Source organism: Brassica rapa, chromosome A07 (genome assembly GCF_000309985.2).
Source record: "Brassica rapa cultivar Chiifu-401-42 chromosome A07, CAAS_Brap_v3.01, whole genome shotgun sequence".
Classification (NCBI taxonomy): domain Eukaryota; kingdom Viridiplantae; phylum Streptophyta; class Magnoliopsida; order Brassicales; family Brassicaceae; genus Brassica; species Brassica rapa.
In genome coordinates, this window is record NC_024801.2 from 8,805,999 (window position 1) to 8,833,487 (window position 27,489).

Here is a 27,489-nt window from a genome sequence, read left to right on the forward strand (position 1 = left end):
CTAGTAGAGTAATCATAATGCATCTTCTGAGTTGGCCACTCAGTTGTTGATCCTTAGGCATTTCTCACCCGAAAGGTGTTCGATGAAATGCCTGAGACAACTCTCCTAGGGCTTTTAGTATACTTTGCCAAAGACATTTGTTGTTAAATGTGCTAAGATAGCTAATAGACTTGTTAGTAATGATTGCTTTCATATTATTCAACCAAAGACATTTGATGTTTGAGATATGTTAGCAAATGAGCATTCATCTAGACATAGAGCTTGCTTAGAATTGTGTCTAGGCTTAAGGTTGATAGTTTGATTGATCATTTGCCATCCTTAGTTCGATACTTGATCACCCAAGGTCTAATCCCTATGCCCATGAGTTCTCTTTTCCCTTAGTCAAGAAAGTATCATTTGTTATTGCTTTTAGTTAGTCATAGTTTTAAAACCCATCTAAATCATTGGTTGCACTTAGATTAAGTGAGTACTTGCATTCTCAGTGTTTGATATCCCTCAGAACTGGTTCGACAATCTTCTATACTACAACATTTGTCTTAGGAGCCTTGAAAACTCCTAACATCAAATTGGCGCCGTTGCCAAATTCTGAGTAGATTTGAACATTGAGATTTAGTCACTTGCTTGAGACTAAGTCATTTTTATTTTCTTTTGTTACTGATTCTCTTTCTTCACCTCCCTTTAATCTACAGGTGTATGAACTTGAGGAGCAGGGGTCCATCAAACCTAGTTCCAATAGCTGCAGACATCAGAGCTTTAGAGAGAGAGTGTGCTAGAAATAGAAGAGAAGAAGAGCAACAGGCTCACTTGCAGAGATTGAGTACTGATATGGGAGACATACCTCAAAACCAACAGCGAGCAGCTCGACCCATTGGCACTTACGACCGCCCCAACATTCATGGTCATAGATTGGGAATCCGAGCACCCGCTGTGGCAGCCAACAACTTTGAGATCAAATCAGGACTCCTCAACGTGATCGAGAACAACAAGTATCATGGCTTGGCTCTAGAGGATCCATTTGATCACTTGGACAGGTTCGACAGCTACTGTGGGTTGTCAAAAACCAATGGTGTGTCCGAAGATGCCTTAAAGCTCAAGCTATTCCCTTTCTCTTTGGGGGATAAGGCACGTCAGTGGGAGAAGTCTCTACCCAGTGACTCCATCACTACTTGGGATGACTGCAAGAAAGCATTCTTGGAGAAGTTCTTCTCTACTTCAAGAACTGCTAAGCTGAGAAACGAGATTTCCAGCTTTCAACAGAAGAACTTGGAAGGCTTCAGTGAAGCCTGGGAGAGATTCAAGGGCTACCAAGCTCAATGCCCACACCATGGCTTTTCTAAGGAGAGCTTGCTGAGCACATTCTACCGTGGTGCTCTTCCTAAGTACAGAGCCAGACTGGATACAGCTAGCAATGGGTTCTTCTTGGGGAGAACTGAGGAGGATGCAGAAGAACTGGTTGACAACATGGTAAAGAGTGATGCAGTCTACAGTGGAGACCACGACAGAGGCAGTAGAACAGATGATAAGCAGACGAGGAAAGAGATCAAAGCTTTGGAAGACAAGATCGACCTACTCATTGCTGAAAAAGCAACCCAAGAGCAGCTGAAGTTTGTTGGTAACTCCAAGCAGGAAGATCCACTTGCTGTCAATGAGGTTGAGGGTTTGGAAGGTCAAGAGGAGTTGTGTTTCATCAACAACAATGGTAGCTGGTACAAAAAGGAGCCCAACTTTCAGTACAACAACTACCAACAGAAATCCTATCCAAACAACCAACAGAGTGGCTATCCGCCAAGAAACAACCAGCAAGGCAGCTATCAGCCTCAGCAAAACCCCTCGTCTGGTTCCTCTGCTCCTCAAGAGAGCAGCACTGATACCTTACTGAAGCAAATCTTGGAGTCTCAGACTAGAAGTGAGAAGCAAGTTGGTTATGAGTTGAAGAACCTTCATTCCAAGATTGATGGGAGCTACAATGAGCTCAACAACAAATTCTCACACCTTGCTTCTACAGTCAGGAATTTAGAGAATCAATTTGCTTCCATGAACACTCACCAGAATCGCCAGCAAGGATCTCTACCTGGAAAGTCTGACCAAAATCCCAAGGAGGCCAAAGCTATCACCCTTAGGAGTGGTAAGCAGTTACCTCCTAGAACCCTCACCAAGGATGCTGAGAAATTAGGTGAGGGGGTTGCCATCAACATAGATGATGAAGTGGTGATTGTTGATGAGAAGATCAATGACGAGATCTTGGAGAAGATAGTGGAAGCCAAAGGTAAAGGAAAGGTTGGAGAGGAGAAGAAGACAGTAAAGGATGGTGAAGTTGTTACTCCAGCAAGTGAAAGTTCTTTTGTTCCTCCTCCCTATGAACCCAAACTTCCATTCCCTGGTAGATTCAAGAAGCAGCTGCTAGAGAAATACAAAGCTCTGTTTGAGAAGCAAATGAGTGAAGCTCAGGTTGCAATGCCCATCATCGATGCTTTCATGTTGATTCCTCAATACAACAATTTCCTGAAAGATGTTGTAGCTGCAAAGAAGAAGGAGATGGAAAGCATGATGATTCTTACCCATGAGTGCAATGCCATCATCCAGAGGCTTGATGTTCCAGAGAAATTAGAGGATCCAGGAAGCTTCACACTACCTTGTGCTCTTGGACCTATGGTATTTGAGAAAAGTCTCTGCGATTTGGGAGCTAGTGTCAGCTTGATGCCTTTGTCTGTTGCAAAGAAGCTTGGATTCACTCAGTACAAGAAGTGTAGACTCTCTCTGGTGTTAGCTGATCGTTCAGTGAAGTACCCTGTGGGCATCTTAGAGGACCTCCCTGTGAAGATTGGAAGGTATGAGATACCTACAGATTTTGTGGTGCTTGAGATGGGTGAGGAGGCTCAAGATCCATTGATTCTAGGAAGGCCATTCTTAGCTACAGCAGGAGCTATTGTTAATGTGAAGGAGGCACGATTGATCTCCATTTGGGTAAAGAGAACATCCTCCACTTTGACATCAAGAGGAAAATGAGGAAACCAACTGTGTTCGGGCAAGCCTTCTACATTGAAGAGATGGACACCCTGCTGATGAGCACCTTGAAGAGTTACCACCTGAGGACGACGAGGAGGGAGCATCTCCCTCTACTCATTCCCTATAGAAGGTAACCCACCACACTCCCTTGTATATACCATTTCATTTTTGCATATTAGTCTTCTTTTCGGTATCTCTCTCTACTTGACGACACAGAGACTGTGTAACTCAAGTTTGGGGGAGGTACCAAGTATTTGATCATGTTTGCTTTGATGTTGTTTCATTGAGTCATGCATGGCATACCTATTTGCATAGATAAAAAAAAAAAAAAAAATCAATCATTTAGTTTGCATCATTTGCATTTTTAGGAGAGTCTAGAGCATATAGGTTGCATTCACTTGCATTGGGAGCAATGATTTTGAATGCCTTGTAAAGAACACTACGTTGCACTTGACTAGCTTTTGCACCTCTCAAAAAGACTTGTATGTTTCGAGCCTTGAAAACTCTTCCTGAAACTTGTTGATTGCTGAAACTCAGTCTTTGAAGCCAACTACAACCTTATTTGAACTGAACGAACTTAATGCTTCTTGCTCATGGTCCCTTGTGTACTGAGTCATGGCTATACACACTTGAGTTGTCACATCCTTTATGCCAATCTTTTTTGACAAACTCTAGTGGTAGACCACTCCCAAAACCTTTCCCTCCTTTTAAGCTTTCATTGTTTGATGAGTGAGGCCTTTTCGGAAAGTCTTACATGTGCATAATGTTGAGAGTATCGGGAACGACAATGCTTGATCTTCATTCTTGCTAGATTGGCACTCTATTGTCTAGCTATAGGTGGGGGTGAGTGTTGTGATTATGATTTGGGAGAAATGAAAAAGGAAAAGAATAGACTCTTTGTGCTTAAGTGAATTGTTTTATTGGGATAAGTAGAAAGCCTCTAGCTCAAGTTTTGAAAAGTCTTGGCCCCCAGCCTAAAAAAAAAAAAAAAAGGGAAAAGAAAAACGAAAAAAAAAGAGAAAAGAAAAAAAAAGAAAAAAAAAGAAAAAGGGGGCTAGCAAAGTTGTTAGGAGCTAAGAAATGTTTTGAGGTTGTGAAAAATCCCTTGTAGATTTCAAAGAGAAGAGTTAAAGTTCTTAGGATCTTTTGGTGAGAGATGTGAGTTGGGTTTGACATTGGAAATGATTGTGTGATTTGTATGTTTGGGAAAAGGGTAGAACAATGGAGATTGAGCATTGTATGCATGAGTTGGTCCCTTTCTTAGATATATTATGTGCAATGTCAAGGCTACTTGTTTTGAGAGTAAACCACCTTAAAGATCATATGTTTTGAACCTCTTGAATCACTTGAATAAAAGCCTTCCCTTACCCAACCAAATGACTTGGACCAACTGACCATTTGCAAGAATTCACCTGATGTTTTGTGCTTAATGAATGTGAGAGTTGGTTGATTTGAATGTGTGGATGCTTGATGATGAGTGTAAGAACAAAAAGAGTTAAGATAGGCCTAGAGAAGCTAGTGTGTAATAAGAGAGTGTGCTAGTTGTGTTTCTTTTGGCTATGTGCTCCCTCCTTAAACCTCTCTCCCTATGAGTTCTAGAAAGTTCACTTGTGGACAAGTAAAAGAACAAGTTTGGGGGAGTTGATATCTTGCATATTTGCATTGTTTTATCCATTCATCCATGAGCATTTTCATCATATAGATTAGGATTCAGACATGTTTAGGTTGCATTTTGCATACATGAGTCTCTATTAGGTATTTGAGTACCACATGGAGTTTCTGGAGACATTTGGGTGCATTTGGAGCTCAAAGGAGGTGATTAGAGTGGTCTTTGGACGAGCACTGCCTGGAGCGACTTCTCGGAGCGACTACATGAGGTCGCTGTGCACCACATCCCGGAGCGACTCATCCAGAGCGACTGCACGAAGTCGCTCGCGTTTTCACATCCGGAGACACACATATTTGACCCTGGAGCGACCTCTCAGAGCGACCTACCAAGGTCGCTCCCGATCCAGAGCGACCCGTTGGAGCGACACACCAAAGTCGCTCGCGACCTCTTGCCCGGAGACACCAAAAATCGGCCCTGGAGCGACTTCCCGGAGCGACACCTGCAAGTCGCTCCGCGTTATTTTGCTGCCAAAAATCATGATTTCTTAAGGACCTTTTTGCAATTTATTTTGGACGTTTTGCACTTGGAAAAACCTATGTTTTAAACATCTTTTGTAGCCACCAGAGGCAGATTATCTTTTATCTTTTGATCTATTGAGAAATACACAAGAACTCTCTTGAGAAGTTCATCTCTTGGATTTTGATTGTTATGTTCTTGTGTTATTGTTGATTTCTTATCTATTTCTCTACATGATTAATCTGAAATCCAATATGGGTTTAAGAGGAATCATGGAGATTAGTGAGTAATCACCTTTTGAATTCATGGGTTAGGGAGATTAAGGGTGATTAGGTTAGAGCTAGGATGTTTTAGTGTAGATCATTCATATTTCCTTGCTAGTAGAGTAATCATAATGCATCTTCTGAGTTGGCCACTCAGTTGTTGATCCTTAGGCATTTCTCACCCGAAAGGTGTTCGATGAAATGCCTGAGACAACTCTCCTGGGCTTTTAGTATACTTTGCCAAAGACATTTGTTGTTAAAGGTGCTAAGATAGCTAATAGACTTGTTAGTAATGATTGCTTTCATATTATTCAACCAAAGACATTTGATGTTTGAGATATGTTAGCAAATGAGCATTCATCTAGACATAGAGCTTGCTTAGAATTGTGTCTAGGCTTAAGGTTGATAGTTTGATTGATCATTTGCCATCCTTAGTTCGATACTTGATCACCCAAGGTCTAATCCCTATGCCCATGAGTTCTCTTTTCCCTTAGTCAAGAAAGTATCATTTAGTTATTCCTTTTAATTAGTCATAGTTTTAAAACCCATCTAAATCATTGGTTGCACTTAGATTAAGTGAGTACTTGCATTCTCAGTGCTTTGATATCCCTCAGAACTGGTTCGACAATCTTCTATACTACAACATTTGTCTTAAGAGCCTTGAAAACTCCTAACATTATAGCACATGAGTCCATGCTTATGTAGTACCTTAGTATTGGCGTTGCAGTTGCTTTCTTCACCATCTATAATCATGAACATATTGAGTCATTCTTTGTTTACTGAAATTACTTGAGACTATAGCCATAACGAGTCCATTTATCTAGAGTAGCTAACTCTATTTATAGCTAAGTTTTATCATGGTCACTATTAACACGAGTTCGTAAAAGTATAAAAGTGTCAAAATCTGCTTGGCACATCTGTTTGTGCTTAATGTTGTGGAGAGCTTGCGTTCAAAAAAAAACTCTTCAAAAGAGGATGAAGACAAAGAGGCTATGAAGACGAGCACACAACCCTTTTGAATCCTCACTACTAAATTGTTCGTTGTTGTATTTGTAATTCTCACTGCGACATTTTAAATCTCCACAAGCATTATTATTCTGAATGTTCTTTTGTTTCCTACACTCATTTAAGACAGCAACAGAAAAATATATGATGACGTATTCCAGTTTTAAAGGTATGGCAACGTTATTATTCCATCGTGTTAACAAAAAATATAAGTTCTAATTTTTCTAAGTCAGTTTTTCATTTATCATGCAGGTCAGATTACGTGTTTGTCACAAGCTTCAACTCTGATTGTGCTATGTACAATAGAAGTGCTTATCTTAAGCTGTCTAATTATTTCTTAACGATCTATGACTCTATGGATGAAGATGAGATCTAAAAAAGCTGATATAGTAGGTATGGTTTCACGTACTATCAAGCGGACGAGGAAGTTTGCAAGTTATCAAGATAACCATAAAAAAAAAGGTTTGAAGGAAAAATATCTTGACAAGTCTCCTGACGATGAAGGAAAAAAAACAAAATAATGGTTTATTCAGAATCATTAGATTCAAGGCCCAGTATATTTAAAGCCCAAAATTGTTTAACTCATTTTTACTTTATCATTACGTTGGGTCTTAAAGCAATATCAATTTATATTTTTGGTCCACCATTTCAAACATTTTTTCGCAGCCTCAAACAATCTAAACATTTATCTAACTATATAATATTATAAATTTCTAGAGTTACTACTTTATAAAAATATAGTTTAATACAATACGAAATTTTTAAAAACAATTTCAGATAGAATAAGGAAAGGTATTAATTTACGGTTCATATAAATTGTTAAAAATTAAGATCAAAATTTTAAATCTTTTTATTTGCACTAGTTGAGTTGTATACTAACAAATACCTAAGTTTGGTCGAACAATAAAACCACTAATAACACTAATTGTCAATTTAATCATTACAAAGATAAGAGTTACCAATACCTCCTCTATGAATCTGATGGTCATTTTTATATCAACCTAATCAAGCTAAGTAATTTTCATTATTCTATTCATAGACAATTATAGGCAACATGAGAAAACAAAAACTTTAAAAAACTAACGATAAAATCACAATGCCAAAACAACACAATGCATCATACGTATCCGGGCGGAGGTTATGGCGCTAGTATCTCTTAATGATTCGGCCGTAAAACATCGTGCAAATAAATCCACAAAAATTTAGACTTCGATTAATTTCTGACTAGTGAATGATTTTGACACACACTCAATCGGGTAACCGGTCTTAACCAAAATAAATAAATGGTTTGTTCTGGATATCTTACATAACCGTTCGAATAGAATTTTTAGAAACCAATCGGGTTTAGGTTTGGTTCAGTCAACCTGTATAACAGGAAAAAGTGTATGTGAACGTTTGACTATGGTATAGCCCAAACCATTATAGTATAAAAACTTGATTTGGTGCGTGTGTGCATGTGTTTAGGGGTACGTCAAGATTACGGAACAAGTTAGATATCTCAACATCCTTATTGTCGTACAATTGTTCTTATCATGTGTCATACTCATACAATTCGTACATTGAATTTGCTTGAGATCTTAAGACAATATAAAACTTACTGTATTAGATTTTATAATACACAACTAATACAGAGAGGTAATTTCTATTAATGTTTGGATTATTATAAATCTATATAAAGGTTATAAAACTAAAAGTACCAGTTACGATTACGATTACGAGTTAGAGGGGAAATTGATAGTTTCGCAATTTGTATAAGGAACGATACGGCCATAACATTAGTTAGAAATGAAAATTAAAACTATTCAAAATCTCTCGTACAATATAACACAAGCTAAAAGTAAAATTTCGATGTACAAGTCATTTGTTGGACTTTAAAACTGTTTCCGAAGATTTATTTTAAATGCTACATTTGGTACCGTTGCGAGAAATTAATTAACAACTTAAAAAAAAAAAACTTTAATTGGACACCATACCACCGCCAACATAATCCAATAAAAAAAGGGCGCAGCAAATAATGCTATTTAATTAAGGATAACTATACGATTTTTTTTACTTTTTCTTACTCTCGAAGTTGACTATTACCAAAACAGTTACTCTGCATGGGAACCGTAGAAAGTAATATCTCGACCTCTGAAAAGCCCAATCAGATTAATTAACTAGCGCAGTAAATAATACTGGTTAATTAACGGTAATAATACGAAATGTTTTTGGAAACAGTAAGAAGTAAATATTTGGCCGCTCCAACGTCCAATAAGATATCTAGGTAATTAAATATAGAAAACACGCGGCTGATTTTATTATTGAATTAAATGCAAACGCGGCAATTTATTATCTATTCTATTAAAACAACAGCGTGACCCATTGATAAAAGTTATGTCCAACAATTATTTCAACAATACATACTTAAAAAATATTAACTGCATCAAAATATATATTATGGATGTAACCACTACTTTACTTGCATAATAATCGGGATAGCATCAAAATCAAAATCTTCACTCAATAACTGCATCTAAATATCAATTATCAACGTGTCTCTGTATAACACGAACTGAGGTAGTTGAATTATCAACGTGTCTTTGTATAACAGGAACATTTGAGGCAGTTTAATGCATCTAAAAATCAAATCAGTATTGAATGAACATTTTATGGTTCACAAGATTTTCGGGTCTATTTCGAATCATTTTGTGGGTACAACTATTTTTTTGTTAAATAGGTTAATAACTCAAAATGTTATTAAATGCAAGAAATAGCTTGACTTTGTTCAAATTTGATTACACATTTTAAATTTCTATCAAATACAATAGAACCTCTATAAATAAATACTCGATAAATTAATAATTTCTATAAATTAATAAATTTTACCGGTCTCAACTTGGGCCGGTTAAAAATTTGACATAAATCGATAAAATAATAAGATAATATTTTTTAAGAAAATTCTATGTAAATATATGGTCCCATTAAAATTATAAATTAATAATTTATATGTATACCTACTTTATATAAGTAAGAACCTATTATTATATTGTTGTTTTTATATTCACAATGAAATTATCTTTATATTTATTTAACACTTAATATATTTTTGATGAAAATTAGTGATATTATATCTAAAATCACATTTAAGTTATATGCAATATATATTATATACATCAAATAATATAATAAAAGTAATATAAATATCAAATTTCAAAAAATAACAATTAATTCTATACACTAAAATCAAATATTTATTTTTTTAGAATAAATATATCTTAAAATAAGAAATATAAAAAAGAAGTTTTTTGTAAATTAATATCTCTATAAATTAATAAAATTTCAAAATTTCAACATTATTAATTTATAGAGGTTCTATTGTATATTGCATATCATTCAAAACCCTGATTACATATTCAATAATAAAAGCTATATTCATTAGAAAATTATGTTTAAAATAATTTTCACAAATATAACGCTTCTTTGTAACATTTGAATGTAGATACACAAGCAAACAATTAAAATTTATATCAAATAAATTTATTAATTATACACCTCTTACATTGGGTCAAAATTTACAAAACTTATTTTTAATTACATAAGAAATTAGTAATAATAAATTCATATAAACCATTATATATGAAATCAAATCATAAAAATTGAATGAGAAACATATAATTTTATCTATTTTATTACTATTTTATTACTAAAAAAATTATACTATACTTTACTATTAAAAAATCACTGTTTAGGAATAAAGTACAAAATTAATGTGTGAAATGGCTACGATACAAGTGTATAGTTATGTAATATCACAAATTCAATAAAATTATCAAAACGTCTTACTAATAATTTTAAAAATATTATACACAAACATATAAATTAAAGTTCTTTACATATAAGAAAAAATTTACAAAAAACGGGCATACGGACATATCATTACGAGAAACGAGCATATGCCGGATCAATTTTTAAATTTTTATTATTTTATAAAATAGATTTTGATTAAGTTGTATACAAAAAATATGATTACAAAAAATACACAAATATGATTATAAAGAAGAGCATAAATATAAAAATTAAATTTCTAAAAAAAAATAAAAACAAAAAATATACCCGCCCTTTTAAGGGCGGGTCAGAATCTAGTTATCAATTGAATTTAAAAAAAACACGCGGCATTCTCATTTTTATTTATATATATACGAGGACAATAATTTCTACACAACCTCTTGAACTCATTCCTGACTCTATTCTCCTCCTACTCTGTTTTTGTTCATAAACATAAGCCTTGCGAAGTTGAAGAAAACAGCAATCCAGCGATACTTGAGATGGGCTCAGGACATAAGACGAAGGATCTGGGCCGCTCATCGGTTTTCATCCAACGGCTCAGTAGCGCCCTCCTGATCGACGATTTCCAAAAACCAATATATACGACGGACAGAAACATTCTCAGGTTTTGCTCTCTAAAACTTCACTTTCTCTTCTCTGTTAGATTCCTTCCGCCATGGCTAACCTACAGGGAAAAATCGCTGCTTTTTCTGGTGATCAGACTGAAGCATTACATCTCTGTGATCTTCTGGAGAACGCTTCCGTTGCGGATTTGGAGAAGGTGCACAGGGAGTTCCGCGAGCGACTCTTCTTCCTTAGCGAACACGAATTCGGATCTCTCCTTCTGATGAAGTTCTGTGCAAGGATCAGTGATCTCAATCTCGAGGAACCTATCATTCAACTCCTTGCTGATCATATCGCCGACTTAGAGAGGATGAAGATGACTTTGCTCAATGGCATTGGGTAAGATGAATCTTCATTTAGGGTTAGGGTTTCTTTTTGGCTTCTTTACTGATGGCTAACATTTTACTTCATTCAAGTCGCTGATGAACATTGTTCATGTATGTAACAAAGTTGAAGTTTTCGCCTTGCTCCTCAAACGTATAGACATCATGAAAGAATCTATGGATGTTAGACCTCTGTTCAGTTCTCTATTTCGGACTCTTAACGTTCGTGAGCTTGAGGTACAGAGACCTCTGTTTTTTTTTGTTTTTTTCTTACTATTTTTGTCTTGTTCGATGACTTGATCTTCTGAAATTATGCTAAATGACTGTTCTTTCATTTGTTTTAAAGCCATTGATGAGGTTAATCGATTTCAACATCATCAACCTATCCAGTGATCCTAGAAGCCTTGCAAACTTTGAGTCCATGGTTCAAATCGCCAGATATGATGTTCAGATGTGTCTCATTGACATGATTAGACCTTGTGTTCTTGACATTGCACGCGACAAAAATGGGTTATTTCCTTTCACTTGTCACATCACTAAGCCTGTTTTTATTTTTGTTCACTTCCTTTTCATTATCTCAAGTTCTACATTTTTCATTTGTTTAGGAACAATGCTTTGCAAAGTCTGATCATTCTTCACAATGGAGCTTCCGACTTTCTTGTCAATACAATGGCAAACAACATTACCAGCTTGTCACATCATCCATATGCTAGCTTTGTTATCCAAAAGTGTCTGCACCTTGGCAGCAAGAGGAATGTCCTCTTCATCATCTTTGAGCTCTCAACCACTGGCCTCCTCTCTTTGTTGTATCAGCGCTTTGGGAATTATGTCTTGCAATCGGTTGTGAGAAGGATCTCTGTTTTGAATGCTGAGCAGTGCAGGGAACTCATTTCTGAGATATTGAGCAGGAGAAACGAGTTAGAGACTCATGACTCGGCCAGAAAGGTTGTCAAGACATGCGATTATGTTCTAAAGAAGATGTGAGTCTAGAAGAATCCACCTATATGTACAAAGACTTATACATATTCTTGCTTTGTTGTTACCTAACCTCTTTGCCAAAGAGTTGTTTGTCTAGATGCCTTTATCTTCTATTGAGGATGAGAGGATTGGTAGTAGAATTTGATTGTGGAGGCTCTCTTTGTACAAAGAGATACATATTGTTGCTTTGTTGTTACCTATTATAGAACTATATAATTGCCTTTTGTACACTCCATTGATATCTCGGTATATTCCTTTGTTGACTTGTCTCTTGTAAATTCTGTAGCTTTTTCCTTCTTTGGTTTGGTTCATTCATTCTTTGGTTCTTTCACAGGGAGTAAAATCTATGTTTTGATTGATTGTACCCTTAGGGAGTTTTGCTTGTACCTATCTCGGCCACGTCCCATATTTTAATGTCTTTATTTGTTTTCTCACTAATGATTTTGGCACACTTTTAATTTTGGTTAGTCTAGACCGAAATAAATAAATAAGTAGATTTGTTTCTTATATCTTACGTAACCGTTTGAATAACCAATGGGGTTTAGGTTTGGGTCGGGTCAACCTTTGTAACAGGACTACGTATATATGAACATGTGACTCTGGTTTAGCACAAACCATTATAATATAAAACTTGATTTTGTGCGTCTGTGTTTACTGTTTAGTGGTGAAGATCACGGAACAAGTTAGGTATCTTCCTGCACAGTGAAGTTTACAAGAATTTTATCATAAAAGACAATCAAGCTCAGAAGTTAAGTAATCTGACACAACTTTATAAATATTATTTTTTATAATAGTCCTTTGATTCTCTGATTGCTACACCATGGACTACACGCCTAACATTTAACTTATCTGGAATTGCATAAAATGTTGAATTGTAGATAATTGTACAAAACCTGATGAATTGTGTCTCTATGATGCGTGTCAGAAAAGATGATGACAGCGACGGGTGCGTAGCTTGGTGACCAGAGCTTCTTCTGTTAAACCATCATCTAGGGAATATGCTTTCATAGTCTCGAAGATAGATATCATACAATAGCCCTTTGCTGACCGAGATATCCCTATAATTATCATACCAATCGGGTTTAGGTGTGGTCGAGTAATATTCAGCCAACCTGTATAACAGGCACATATATCTTATATTTGGATTTTAGTCCAAACCATTATAGTATAAAACTCGGTTTTGGCGTGTGTGTTTAGTTATCTCAAGTCCCTATTATCTAACCATGAAACTTCAAGAAACACACAAATGTTCTTCTTAGTCACTGATAGTTTCAGTAATTAAGTCATCTAAGGTGTGGCCTTGGAAGTGATAAACTACATGTGGCCTTGGAAAGGACAGTTTGTATGTTCTTAGCGTGTCTCATGCAATTTGTACACTGAATTTTCTTGAACTTAGGTTTGAACGCATCCAACAGGAATACATTCAGGTTAGAGTTTGATTTAAATAGACTTAACTCTTAAGCATTTACACGTTATGTGTTCTTATGACCACAACATCTCGATGCACTCACTGGTAAGGATACTGGAGTGACCAAATCGATAATGAGTGCTATTGCCGCTTTACCTTTAAGAAGGAGAAGCTTTCTGTGATCACTGACTCCCCAAGTTGTCTGAAATGATAGATGCTTTGAAAAATTGAACCATTATCGAATATGCTAGAAAAGGGAGATCAACATTAACTATCCCGTCTTTTTTATGTGTATATCTTTACTACATAGCATGACTTGAATTTTTTTATATTGACCCAAAAAAAAAAGCAAAGACGAGGGATTGAGTCTGTTATTTACTTCCTTATCTCTGCCCAGTTTCTCATGGGTTTGTTTCTTTGGATACTCAGTTTTTTTTTTCTTTGTCAATGCAATGAAGTCTCAGAGTTCAAAAAAAAAAAACAAAAAGATCAAATTAATTAATATATATATGTAGCTTTTTCAGTCACCTCTGTTTTCTCTTGCCTTCCAGATCACTGGATTTGAGCCAAACTTGGAACGTAATTGAACAAAAGTGGCGAATGTAACTGCCATGTAGAAGATGCTCCGAAATCCACTTGTGTGAGTTCGTTATCCTCCCCAATAATGTATAGGAAGAAGTAGTCCTTGGTCGTGTCTTGGTTACATATCCCCCTATCACAACACAAGGCAATTTTCTTCTCCTCGTCCACCAAGAAACTTGTTCCGCGGCAAAGGCCAAGCCTAGGCTCATCCCCTACTAATATCTTGCTCCACGAAACCACCTTGTGCTCATCAATCGGATTGCTTACCCATATCTCTATCTCTGACTCTAATGCATCCCTGCGTCGTAATAAAACCGAAAGCTTCTCTTCTCTGACAACCGATAGAGACATTATTCTATAAATGCCATACGGATTAGGAAGGCACACGCGTGCAAATCTCTCTGTTGTATAATCAAAACTGACTAAGAGTACGACGGGATCTAACTCTTTTTCATCCAAAGCAAACCAGTAGGTCTTTCCCTTCAAAGACACGCTGGAATGATTATACATTAATATGCAGTCTGGATTGACGTCAAGAATCCTCCATGAATCAGATTTTATCTCATAGATTTCGAATCTCTGGTTCTTCTCCCATTCCACGAGTCTCAATATTTTGTAGCTACTATTGTGAGACTTCTTGTCTTCGTAGCATCCAAGAGTGTAAGTTATGTTACCTCCAGGAGTGTTAGTTATGTAACCCTTGTAACGACTTACAGGATGGTTGAGCCACTTGGTTTGACCGGTACATGGGTTCCAAACCACAAGTCTATGGTACCCTTCATAGGTGCATAACAACAGGCCATCACAGTGAAAGACATGAGTTATCTTGAATTGAACTGAATGAAGCGGATCTAGTAGGCCAAGCTCACCTTTAAGCTCCACGCTCAACGAGCGAATCCTATACTCTTTCGTTAACATGAGAAACAGAAATTGCTTTGCGGATTTATCAAAGTGATTTTTTGCAAATCTCCTATTGTTGAATAAACCGTTCCATAGTTTGCAGGTAGCTCGTAAACGTTTTAGAGATGTGGCCGGAACTCGACATAGTATCTCTTCCTCTACCAATTTATCTGGAAGAAGTTGCGACATCGTCATTGTCCTCTTTCTTTCTGTTAAGAGAATGGTGATTACAGTTTATGCTTTTATAGGGACACTCTTTCCCTTTCGTGACCAAAAAAAAAAAAAAAAGGAAATAAACAAAAATCTTTCCCTTTTCTTATTTGGAGAAGAATAAATTGAAGAGAACTTAACTTTTTTTTGGACCTTTTTCTTTGTATTTACACAATATTAATTTTATTTAAATTTATATAAAAAAAATATTGTCAAGTTATATTATGTTTTTAAAATAAAAAGATAAAAATAAAAAAATAGTAGTAATTACAAAATTTTTTAAGGAAAAAACTAAATCCTACTCCTTAAACTCTAAATCCTAAAACCTAAATCCTTGGATGGACTCTAAACTCTTGGATAAATCCTAAACTCTAAATTAAAAACACTAAACACTAAAACACTCAAGGGTTTAGAGTTTATAATTTAAGATTTAAGGTTTAGGGTTTTAGTGTTTAGTGTTTTTGATTAAGAGTTTATAATTTATCCAAGGGTTTATGGTTTATCCAAGAGCTTAGGGTTTCAGATTTAGGGTTTAGGGATTAAGATTTAGGGTTTATTATTTTGCTGACGACGTTAAAATTATTTTTAAAAATCTTTTTTTTTGTAACTATTATTTTTTTTAACTTTTATTTTAAAAACATAATATAACTTGATAATATTGTGTTTACTTTTTTAAAAGATATTAAATTTGAAATAATGAAATTTTATTGGTTGGTGAACCTAGAGGTTTAACTTAGAGGGTGAGGTGAACCCAAGAATAACTCTTTTATTTACTTCAAATATCTTTTATTTTACTTTTTGGTCCCTCTTTTTCAAGCATAATTTACTGTTGATGTTTTATGGAACCCGTTTATGACTGCAAATCTGGTGAATACAACAGACAACTCCCTCCCTTTCAAAAATACAAACTAATTTCTTTTAATGTGCCAGGTGCAATCTGGTTTCTATATAGAGACATTGAAAACATTATATCTATAAAATACAAAAAGGTGTTCAAAATAGATATCAATCAAGCCTGGTTACAAAAAAAAAAGATATCAATCTCCGCTTTAGGTGTTTGAAGAATCAATTGAAAAAATCATCCCAGAGAGGTTGGAACTCGTAACAAAATACCAAATAGCGAGGACCACATAACTAGGGCACGTGTTACACTTACAAAATAAACTTCAATATTGATTCACTTTTCTCCACCATTCAATATGTTGTATGCATGCAATTTTAAAATTTTAATTTGTTAGAATTTGGAATTACCTACGTAATCTTTTTTGTTCTTTTTTGAGAAATGGCATTAATCTTTTGTGTTCTACTATCAACGTTTCTTTTATTCAATTTGTATGGTGGATATTTTTTATTATTTGCAAATTGTAAAGGATTTTTCCTTCTACCACTAGTTGCACGTTTAAAAGTATACTCCAAGTATTACTGTATTAATTTAAAACTAGATGTTATCATAAAACCGAAAAGATAAAAATTAAAATAGATAAAGAGATTCGAAAAACATTTACCGATGCAATGAACTCATCATAAAGATCAGACTTGTTTACAAGTTGCATGATTTATTCCTAATTTCCTGCTATATAATAACTAGTATTTGTTTAAGAAATGCTAAAATGCTATGTGATACTAATCCCTGAACCAAAAATATGATAACAAGATTAAGAAACAAGTGTTTGGATCCGTATCTAGATCAAAAACTCCATATATATTCTTAGTTCATGTAAGATCCCATATAAATTGCTAACTTCAAACAATTTTTTGACGCTTTTTGTCAGTTCTACATATCATTCTATAATATACAAATGATATTTTTTATAATTGAAGTATCTATATACATCATGTTATCTTATTTTTTACTCAAAGTTGTATATGCATATTAAAATATCATTTCACGCGAAAAGACTTCTTCAGTACATTATATATACGCAAAGTAAAATTGCGAAAACTATAATTTAATGTGAACTAGACATAGATCCGCACGTCCGTGCGGATAATTTTTCATTTTATAACCTTTAAACTTGAAAAATTATATGTTTTTGATTCTTTTGTTACTAAACTAATGCATTATTTATATAAAAAAACTGAAAATTTTGATGAGATTCTTTATAACTTTTTCATCATATTTTGTCATGATAAAAAATAAACGTTAAATTTATAATTAAAATTAATTTACTTTTAGTATATTAAATAAATTAAAAATTTTTAAAATTTAAAATAGCATATTTTATAAATAGCACCTAAAGTAAATGTTAGCTATATTCTATTATATTTTCTATATAATCATTTTTAGATAATATATTGTTGTAATTTTAAAATAAATAAAAAATATATAATATATAGTTTAGATATAAAAAATTAACATATATTAACAATTTTATTTTTTTGTATAATAATATTACATAATTCAAATTTTAGTCCTTTTAAATGGTGAATGATATTTTAATCTTTTTAAATGGTGGATACTAATTTATTCTTTTTAAATGGTGAGTACTATTTTATTTATTTAGTTAAATGAAACTATTTTCAAAAATATAATAGTTTACCAATTTAATATAATTTTCATATTTAATTCATATATTACTTCTATTTTAATATAATATAGACAATAAGTATAAAATTTATAGAAATATCATATAATTTTATTTTCTTTTGTTTTGTAATATATTTTTATTTAAAATTAATTTATTATAATACTATATTACTAATTACGAAATTATTCAATTTATTAATTTAAAAAATATTTAAAAGTTTTAGTAAGATTTTGTTAGATTTTTCTCAACATATTTATCATTTAATATCTTTTATGTGCACTTTTCTTTTACAACGTCATCTTTATATTTTGTGTATATTTTATAAGAGTTATAATTGTTAAGTTAGTGAGACATTAGATTTACTTAGTATTGATTCGTAAGGTTGGTAATAATTTTTATAGATCCGTGGTCAAGCAGGTAAACTCAATTATCTATGTATAATCCGGTTCGGATTTAGTTAAAACGTGATAAGTAAAATTTGATAAAATTTGGTAAAAACTCAAAAGCCCATCATTAATCCGCGATCTGATAGGTTGTCCCGATAAAAACTTATATAAACTGATGATGTATTTTTATAAAAAAAATGATATCTTTTTAATAATATATAAATTTGGATAAACTATTTGATTTGTAATTTTTTAATCTTTTTTTTATCATTAACTTAAATAGATTTTATGTAGATTCTGTAAACCAAATTGGTAACTATGCATCCATATGAACAACAAAAGACGTTTGTTTCCTGGCACTCCGCACCAGATTGTCCGTATTGTATTCAGCGTTCAAGGGATATGAATGATCTCTGAATGAGTAAACCTTTCTTGAAGAATCTTGATGTCGTCCAAATAATTGGCAAATGCCGCTCAATCCTCTGCGGGTGAAACCATCTTCACCAATTGGATACAATCCGTCGCAAAAGTAACATAATATTGACGTAAGTTTATCATGCTTTCCATTGTCCATATGAGGGCTTCCACCTCTGAGTGTAGAGGCGAAAGACTTGCTTTTGTGTTTCTAGCTCCCATTAGTCCCTTGAAACCCGGTAGCGTGCTGTACCATCCTTGTACCGAAACAAATTCTGATTTTTCCATGATTCATCCGTATAACACCAGGAACCTGGTATTAAGGATAAATTAAAAAAATATTATACTAAAAGAGAATCATTCTAAAAACTAAATAAATATTTGAAGTGACCTAAAATATACTAATATCAATTCTATTAATTTTATATTCTATAAACTTATAAATATCTATATGTATATAAATTTAATGTTTTACTGGTGTATATAAAATATATGAGTTTATGACATGAGGTTAAAACTGTTAAAATATTTTCATTTAATAATGAATAGAATTGTGTGTGATAATATAGTTATAGAAAATACCAATCTATTCACAATACAAAAAAAAAAAATCTCATAATTCTCTTAGGTTTATAAAAAAAATGCTCTCATGTTTATGTGTCTTTTTTTAAGGCTTCTCACGTTCACGTGTTACGTAATCATTGTGTTTTATACCAGACATGATAAACTCAAGTTAAGAAAAAAACATAGAACGATTGGTCTATTCATGGTTACATGATATAGTATATGACTATACATATCAAATCATAAATTACTTTTCATGCTTTTGCGAATTATAATTTAACTACCTAAATTATTTTTATATATAAAATGCAAAATCCACTAAAATTTCAACTAATTCGAAGATTTTTTAGGAACATATGTAAATTTCTATAATATTATTTCTATTTTAACTTGGCTTATATTTTGATTATTTTAGCTAAATATAAAATAAAACATGTTAAGTTATTAATGAATAGGTCCAACAATTTTTACGGTAAATTTTCAAAATGATTTTGTTTATATATATATATTAATACCAACTAAATTTAGTAGTGTAATTTTAACAAATTCAAATATATATATTTTTAATATTTCAAATTCTAATTAAAATAAGTATATTAAAATATTAAAATATTAATTAGTTTAAATAACTTACTTTTATAAGTTGAAGTTGTTTTTAAAATTCATGAATATATGCTATTCTGTATATGTAATTATTTTGAAATTTAAAATTTAGAAAATATTTAATAGATAGATTAAGTAACTTTATATTTATTAATTGGTTGACCAATTTAATTATGAGTATGAATTATGTATATATAAATATTATAGAATTTTTGTTTCTTATTCTATAAATAAAAAGAACTAATATTCATTTATAATAATATATAATATTTATTAGTAATTTTGCTATTTAAAATTAAATATCATATATATATATATATATATATTGCGGTAGGCGTGAGTCGGGCGGCACATCCGGACCTAGCGAGTTGTAATAAAATCGGAGACTAATGCTGATTAATCAGGGATTAATTTGAGCACTAATTTAAAAAATTCTAACAAATATGTATAGTATTATATGATTTACTCTGATGAAAGTAAATATTGACCTGGTCTAGTGGGAAATCGCCTTGTTTATATCCACTAGTTCCTGAGTTCGATGCCCTTAAGTTTGTTTTTTTGGTTTTTGTCTTCATTAAGGGCAAAACCGTAATAGTATCATCATTTTCTTCAAATTTTTTTAGGGTTACGCAGATATATTTCAGAGCCGCCATGCTTGTTTTCTCAGATTTCATCCATTACTTTTGCGTTTTTCTTATTTTCTATGGTTCAAACTTGTAGATTTAACATGTAAAACTCGATTTCAAGCTTTTTAATCTTTAGAACGTGAAATATTTCGATGAGTCCGATTTAATTGGCAAATAAGATGAAATCGCCACACTTGACTGCCACTAAACGCTTCTTCACCGCGTACTCGGCCGCACCAGCCGCGTTTTAACCTGAGATATATATTTACATTTAAATATAAACTATTAAAAATATTATTAAATGCAATCTTAAAAAAATGATACTTAAGAATCTTTTAGATATCTTATTTTGAAAATATTATAATAATAGGTTAGATATTGTTATATATTTAATAATAACTAAGTTAGTTGGAGGAGATATAATATGAAATTAAATTAATGTAATAGTCTAATATAGACTATTTGTAAGTGGATAAAAAAAGTTTATGTTTTAATAGTATACTAGATTTTTCACCCGCACATCGATGCATGTAGATTTTTATTTTATAATTACATAACGGATAGTATCGTAAAATTTTAAAAGCTATAATTTACATTTTAGTATTATAACGTGTTGTGTAAATCTATATTGTTATTGGTTATGTTTCTTATTTAATATTATTAATGTATATAATTTGTTTTACACATTTACTTTATTATTAATTGTGATTATACATTAATATATTTTCGAGTTTTTGTAAAATAAATTATTAGTATGAAATAAACAAATTGAGAATTTCCTTCATTTTTTTCTAATTTTTACAAACTGAATACAATACATTTTAAATTTTTATTTAGTAATACTATAGAACTGATATTTTCTTAGCATAATTTATATTTCTATGTTATTTATTTTAGTATATTTAGGGAATTTATAAGTAAATCCATTATAAAAATAATTTATTATTAATTATGAAATCAATCGCTGCATTAATTTAAAAATATTTTAATATTTTATTAAGATTTTGTTAAATTTTTCTCAACATAGTTTGTTATAAGTAAAATTAAAATTAAAATTTACAACTAAAATTTATTTTTAAATATCTATATAAATTATAAGAATTTTTAGAAATGTTTTATATTAAATAAATTAACTTAAATAATTAATTGATGAAATAGACCTAGTATGAATTTTTTATGGTATTTCTTTTACTAAAGAAGATATATAATATAATAATAAAATTTGAAAAATAGCATACACTTTTATTTTATTTTGTTTTATAATAAAAGTTTATTTAAATTAATGTATAATACTATATATTATTAATTACAAAATTAATCAATGGTATTAATCTAAATAAAATATTTTAAAATTTTTGAAAACTTTTGTTAGATTTTTTCTCAATATTTTGTTATAACTAAAAATAAAATTTAAATTTACAGTTAAAATTGATTTATTATTAATATCTTTATATATTAATAAATTAATGTAAATAATTAAATAAATGTAATTAATGAAATGGACCTAATAAGGTTAGTATGATTTTTTTATGGTAGATAAAAATGATATTTCTCTTTTAATAGATAAGATATATAATCAAAACCAGCTCAAAATTTATGGGGGCTGGAAGAAAGCAAAAATTGTGGAATAAAAGAGAGAAGAACTCGAACCCATAGCATCCTAAAGCCCACATGTGTACAATAACCAAGTTGCCGAATTAATAGTTAAAACTAGACTTTGATCCGCAACCATGCAGATGTTTGTTTCAATTATATATATATGTATGTTTTACATTGTTAATAGTATATTTTTAATATTAATCACATATTTAAATGTCATATGGCTATTTCAAATAAAATAATTTTATTTTTTACATGTTGTACTTTAGTTAATTGTTTCAAACTATCACATGCATTTGTCACTTTTTGTTATCTAGTTATCCTATTAAATTTACTGTTGATTATTAAAAGGATTAATGGCTATTTGCAAAATTGACTCAAAACTCAAAGTGAAACCTAAAACTAACCCATGTTTTTTTTGAATTTTTCTTTTGTCCTATTCACCCCACAAGTTCATATTATTCACGAAAAATACCATAAGTTTTTTTTCTTTCAAAAATGGTTTTTTTACTCTCTCAACCTCATCATCTTCAAGTATTTACAAGATTGTCATTCTCATCAATACACCAACTACCATGAACAACCAATTTGAAGCTCTCAAATCGATTTACATTCCTTCTTTCTCAATTCTTATGAACTAAAAACAACATCTCTTTCATTTTCTCTCCATATTCATCCAAGAAAACACAAGATTTTGATTCTAAATTTTTTATGGTTCATAGAGCCATTGAAGCTTACGATTCTTGGTGGGTCACTTTTGTTTGAGATTCTGGGTGCATGGAGAAGACTTTTGTGTGCTAAACAAGTTATCTCACTAGTTGAAACTATGAAATTAGTTTTTTTTTTCAGATCTGTTCGTCCACACTTCTTCTGGGTAAGTCGTTTGGTTGTAGACGACTTACATGGAAGTCTTCTGGTCAATGCATGGGTTAGTTTTGCATTTGACCGGATTGCGTCAAAATTTTGACTTTTCCTGGACGACTTACGTGTATGTCTTCCCGTAGAAAATTAAAAAAACAATATTTTGTTATACCTAGATGACTTCCATGTAAGTCATCTCAGGTTAGTTTTGCAATTGAAAAATAAAACAAAAAAAAATATTTTTGTCTAGACGACTTACATGGAAGGCGTCCATCAGACAACTTACATGAAAGTCTTCCATGATTTTATTCCGAGATTCTGGTCAAACCTTGCTTATCTTGGACGACTTCCATGTAAGTCGTTGGACAGACGACTTCCGTGTAAGTCGTATAGAAAAAAAATTGCTTTATTTTTCAGTTACAAAACTAACATGAGACGACTTAAATGGAAGTCGTCTAGGTATAACAAAATATTGATTTTTTAATTTTATACTGGACGACTTATGTGTAAGTCGTCCAGGAATAGTCAAATTTCTGACACAATCTGGTCAAGTGCAAAAGTTACCATTTTTCCCTAGACGACTTACATGGAAGTCGTCTCGATTTTTTTTAACAAACAAAGATGGACGACTTCCATGGAAGTCGTCTGCGTTAATGTTTAATAAACTTTCATTTTCTCTAAAACTATAAAGACTTTTTAATTTTTTTGTTAATTCATGTATATTAGTCAATATTGATGCTACCGAATGAATTTATAACTTAATTGGTGATATTTATGAGGTTACCAAAATTCATGCTTAGTAAATTTTCTAGCTAATTGAAAAGACTTCACTGGAAGTCATCTACGTTAGTTTTTGGAAATTTGTTAAGTAACGTTAAGATATGTTTATTTTATTTTCAAAAGTGTTAAGTAACTTCAAGAATATCATGTAACATGGTTTAATGTGTCTTCTTAGACCATGAGATATACTTTTTACTTATGTATCTAATGAAAGTATTCTATCTTTGAACTTGTGTAATGTTTTATATTTTGTGAATTTGACTAAGTTTTCTTGAGAATTTTTATCCCTTAGTTGTAATAAATTTGATTAATTTTTTTTGTGTTATTGTGTTTTTCTATTGAAGTTGTATGAATAACTTCAATCATATCAAGTAATTTTGGCAAGATAATATTGTGGAAAATGAACATATTTACTAATTTTTTTCATTAAAATCTCTTCAAATTTACAAAAAAAAAGTCACAACTAAAGGAGTACACATGCAAATCACAAAACATACCACAAATAAAACTATTATAGATCATTGCTCTACAAAGACAAGCTTAGACTCCACTTGCTATGGAATAAGACTCCATCAAAAGACTTCTTGGTTGTCTGGAAGACTTCTTTGAAGTCGTCTGGAAGATTTCCTAGAAGTCCTCCGGAAGATTTCCTAGAAGTCGTATGGAAGACTTCTAACGCATTATATTTTAGAAAAATTCGGAGAAAACTTCCCATAAGTCTTCCAAAGATCCAGATCTGAAAAACATGTATATCAAACCCATATCTGAAAAACCTGCATATCATATCAAAAAAAACTTTCAAATGGCTTAAAACAGAGTAAATAAGTAAAAAATTAGATTGATATACTTTTATAGAACACACAAAGTACATATCCAAGTGGAAGGTGAGAATCATCTGATTAAAAACCCGCAACAAAAAGATAGATTAGTGAGAAATACATGAGACAAAGAGATTAAAGTGGGTTTGCAGATTTTTAGTTTGGGAAAAATGTATGAACTTTATGCAACATGAGGTTACCAAATGAAGAAAAATCAGACATAATAACTTACCAAAATGCTCAGATCTGTTATGAAATGAAGACATGGGAAAAGACTCCGTCAGAAGACTTTCTGGAAGTCGTATGCAAGTCTTCTAGCCCAGAAGTCTTCCAGATCTAAAAACATGCATATCCAAATCCAGATCTGAAAAACCTTCATATCCAAAAACGTTCAAATGGCTTAAAAACAGAGAAACTGAATGGAAGGTTAGATAGATCTACCTATATAGAACACACAAAAATACATATCTAAAATTAATAAATCTACCTTTTAATAAGTGGAAAATGAGAACCATGCGATGAAAAATCTGCAAAAACAAGATAAATTGGTGAGAAAGACATGAGACAAAAACAATAAATTGATATAATGTTTGATGTTTATAAGTTCAAAGAGATTAGAGAGAGGTTAGAGAGTTTTAAAATGAGGAACATTACATTTTTGTTGCAGCCATTTAAGAGAAAAAAAAATAATGTGTAAATTTTTCTTTATATAAGGAGACAAAAAGTCCAATTAGGTTAAATATTTTCGATTCAAAAGACTTTCAAGTAAGTCTTCCAGAAGACTTCAATATTTTTAGCGAAAAATTAAAATATTTTTAGCAGGAAACTAAAATAGAAGAATTCCTGGAAGACTTACATGTTAGTCGTCTAAACCATAAACATAACCTCTAAACTAAATTAACTAACTAAACACTTCATAAAATCAAATTAAACTTAAAAAGTGTTTATTGTAAACATAAATATAAACATATAGGTAAAAACTTAATTTTTCAAAATAACATTTAAGCTTTTCAAAATCTAACCCTAAGAATACATACAATACTACAATATATGTTGTCAAACCCTACACCAAAAAATATCATGATTAACTACTTTCACTCATCTATGTTGAAAACTATTCAATTTTATTATATATTAATTTACATCACTTAAAATTGTTTACAATTACATGATTTTAATTTTTCACTTGTCAAAATATTTTTTAAAACAATTTATAAATTACTTTTAAGATCAACAACACCGGAAGACTTACATGGAAGTCGTCCAGATGACTTACATGGAAGTCGTCCAGATGACTTACATGGAAGTCGTCCAGATGACTTACATGGAAGTCGTCTAGACGAATTCCAGTATCTCAGAAAAACTCAGACGACTTACCGGGACTATATTCATAAAAATGAGTTTTTTTTTGTTTAGTCACAAGGGGTTGGATGTATTTTCACAAGGTTTTTTAGGTTAGTTTTATATTTGATTCAAGTTTGGGTAAAAGTTTGAATTTTAAATCAAGTTTTGAGTCATATTTGGCAAACTCCCCAAGAATTAATATATGCATGATAATATATTTGAAATTTTATTTTATATTTAATATATGCTAGATTATGATCCGTAATTTAAAATGATGGATTACTTTTAGTAATTTATTATGTTTGTTCATTTTAGATAATAGATTATATATATATATATATAAGTTTAAGATAAGTTTATTTTTATACATGTACTATATAGTTTACTAATGTTAACCCATTCTACCAACATATTATATTTTTAGCACAAACGTTTTATATTTTTAAAGTAAAATATGTTAATTTATCAATTTAATTTAATTTTGTCATACTTAGTTCTATGTAATGTTTTTCTTTTAATATGATAGATTATAACTGTAAAACAAATAAAACAGGATAATATTTTTATTTTTTAAAATTTAAAAACGATAACTGAATATATATATATATATATATATATATTAATATACGTTTTTGAGAATTAAGATCTTGTTAAAATATGTTTCAACAGATTTTTTAGATTTTTAAATAATTATATTTAAAATAAAAATATATCAAAACATATTATGACTAAGGTAGTTAAAAGGATTTTATATTATTAGCATTAATGAAATAAGTTTAATAAAATATCTAAATGGTGGTCCAAAAAAAAATCACTCATAAAAGAAGACATAACCTCTATTTTAATAGAATAGATTCATCCGTATGTGTCAAAGGCTGGCTGTGACTATAATATTGGAAGATAATGTTCGATTTGAATGGAAGCCATACCAATACAATAAAGAGTTATTAACGCTGCAAGACAGTTTCCAAATTTTATTTACATGCTAAGGCAATTTCCCCTAGTGGAGTAGTTTTTTGTGACTAGAAACCAACTAAAATCATTTATCTAACTAAAGTGGTCCTATACTATATTCTTAAATTGATTATTTTCTTTTTTTTTGTTTCTTTGGAACAGACAAACAAAAATTTAAAACTAGAATGTTTATTCTTCACATTTCACTTTTTGGAATCTCCATCTGTGGTGCATCATGTCATTTATGCTGGAGTTCCTCTTCACTGTACTTCCTAGTCCTCCTTCATCACCGCCGACGAACTTCAGCCACGTTCGAGCGCAAGCCGTCACGGTTTGTCTTCTCCTTCGCCGTGAAATCATCAGAGCAACTTCCTCATCCAAGTCGTTCTTTGAACCTTAACCAAGTTCGATTGCGGTTTGTCTTCTCCTTCTCCATGAATCAACACGGCCAAGCTTCCCCCTCTCGTGCTCCGCAACTGATCCGCCTCGCGCTGTGACAATAATAAAAGAAGAAGCAAGATCTATGTTTTTGTTGTAGAAACAAAGTCATTTAAAACTTGAAATCGGGTCTTAAATGATATTTTTACACGTTTAAAGGTAGAACAAGCAAGAAAAATGAAAAACACTGATAATTAAGGTGAAATAATGGCTGGCAGCCATAGAGGGAAATTACAGAAACCCTAATTGATTTAGGGGAAGATGAACTTAAAATTACGAAAATGCTACTCATTAAAAAAATGAAAAAATAAACTAAATGTGTTCTTTGGTAGTCGAACCCGCGTCG

The 27,489-nt window shown here is 31.7% G+C and overlaps 2 protein-coding genes and 1 non-coding gene across 5 annotated transcripts; 1 reads left to right on the forward strand and 2 right to left on the reverse strand.

Annotated features, from left to right (window-relative positions):
* Positions 1-1,224: 1,224 nt before the first annotated feature.
* LOC117127047 lies at positions 1,225-1,331 on the reverse strand. The gene has a single exon (XR_004449805.1). It is a non-coding gene; the product is annotated as a small nucleolar RNA R71 (small nucleolar RNA).
* Positions 1,332-10,472: 9,141 nt separating this feature from the next.
* Positions 10,473-12,439, forward strand: LOC103828650 (pumilio homolog 5). 3 transcript variants are annotated; one of them, XM_009104276.2, is made up of 5 exons: positions 10,473-10,828; positions 10,925-11,166; positions 11,244-11,387; positions 11,497-11,660; positions 11,756-12,439. In XM_009104276.2, exons 3-5 carry the CDS (start codon positions 11,250-11,252, stop codon positions 12,132-12,134), a joined length of 681 nt encoding a protein of 226 aa, XP_009102524.1. In that variant the 5' UTR covers positions 10,473-10,828; positions 10,925-11,166; positions 11,244-11,249; the 3' UTR covers positions 12,135-12,439. The 3 variants fall into 3 exon arrangements, with proteins under 3 accessions (XP_009102524.1, XP_009102526.1, XP_033130397.1); XM_009104278.2 differs by having other exon boundaries at positions 10,474-10,828; positions 11,278-11,387; XM_033274506.1 differs by having other exon boundaries at positions 10,474-10,828; positions 10,925-11,387.
* On the reverse strand, positions 11,708-15,750 carry LOC103828651 (probable F-box protein At5g47300). Its single transcript, XM_033274493.1, has one exon. The coding sequence runs from the start codon at positions 15,211-15,213 to the stop codon at positions 14,089-14,091; it is 1,125 nt and encodes a 374-aa protein (XP_033130384.1). The 5' UTR covers positions 15,214-15,750; the 3' UTR covers positions 11,708-14,088.
* Between the last annotated feature and the right edge of the window lie 11,739 nt (positions 15,751-27,489).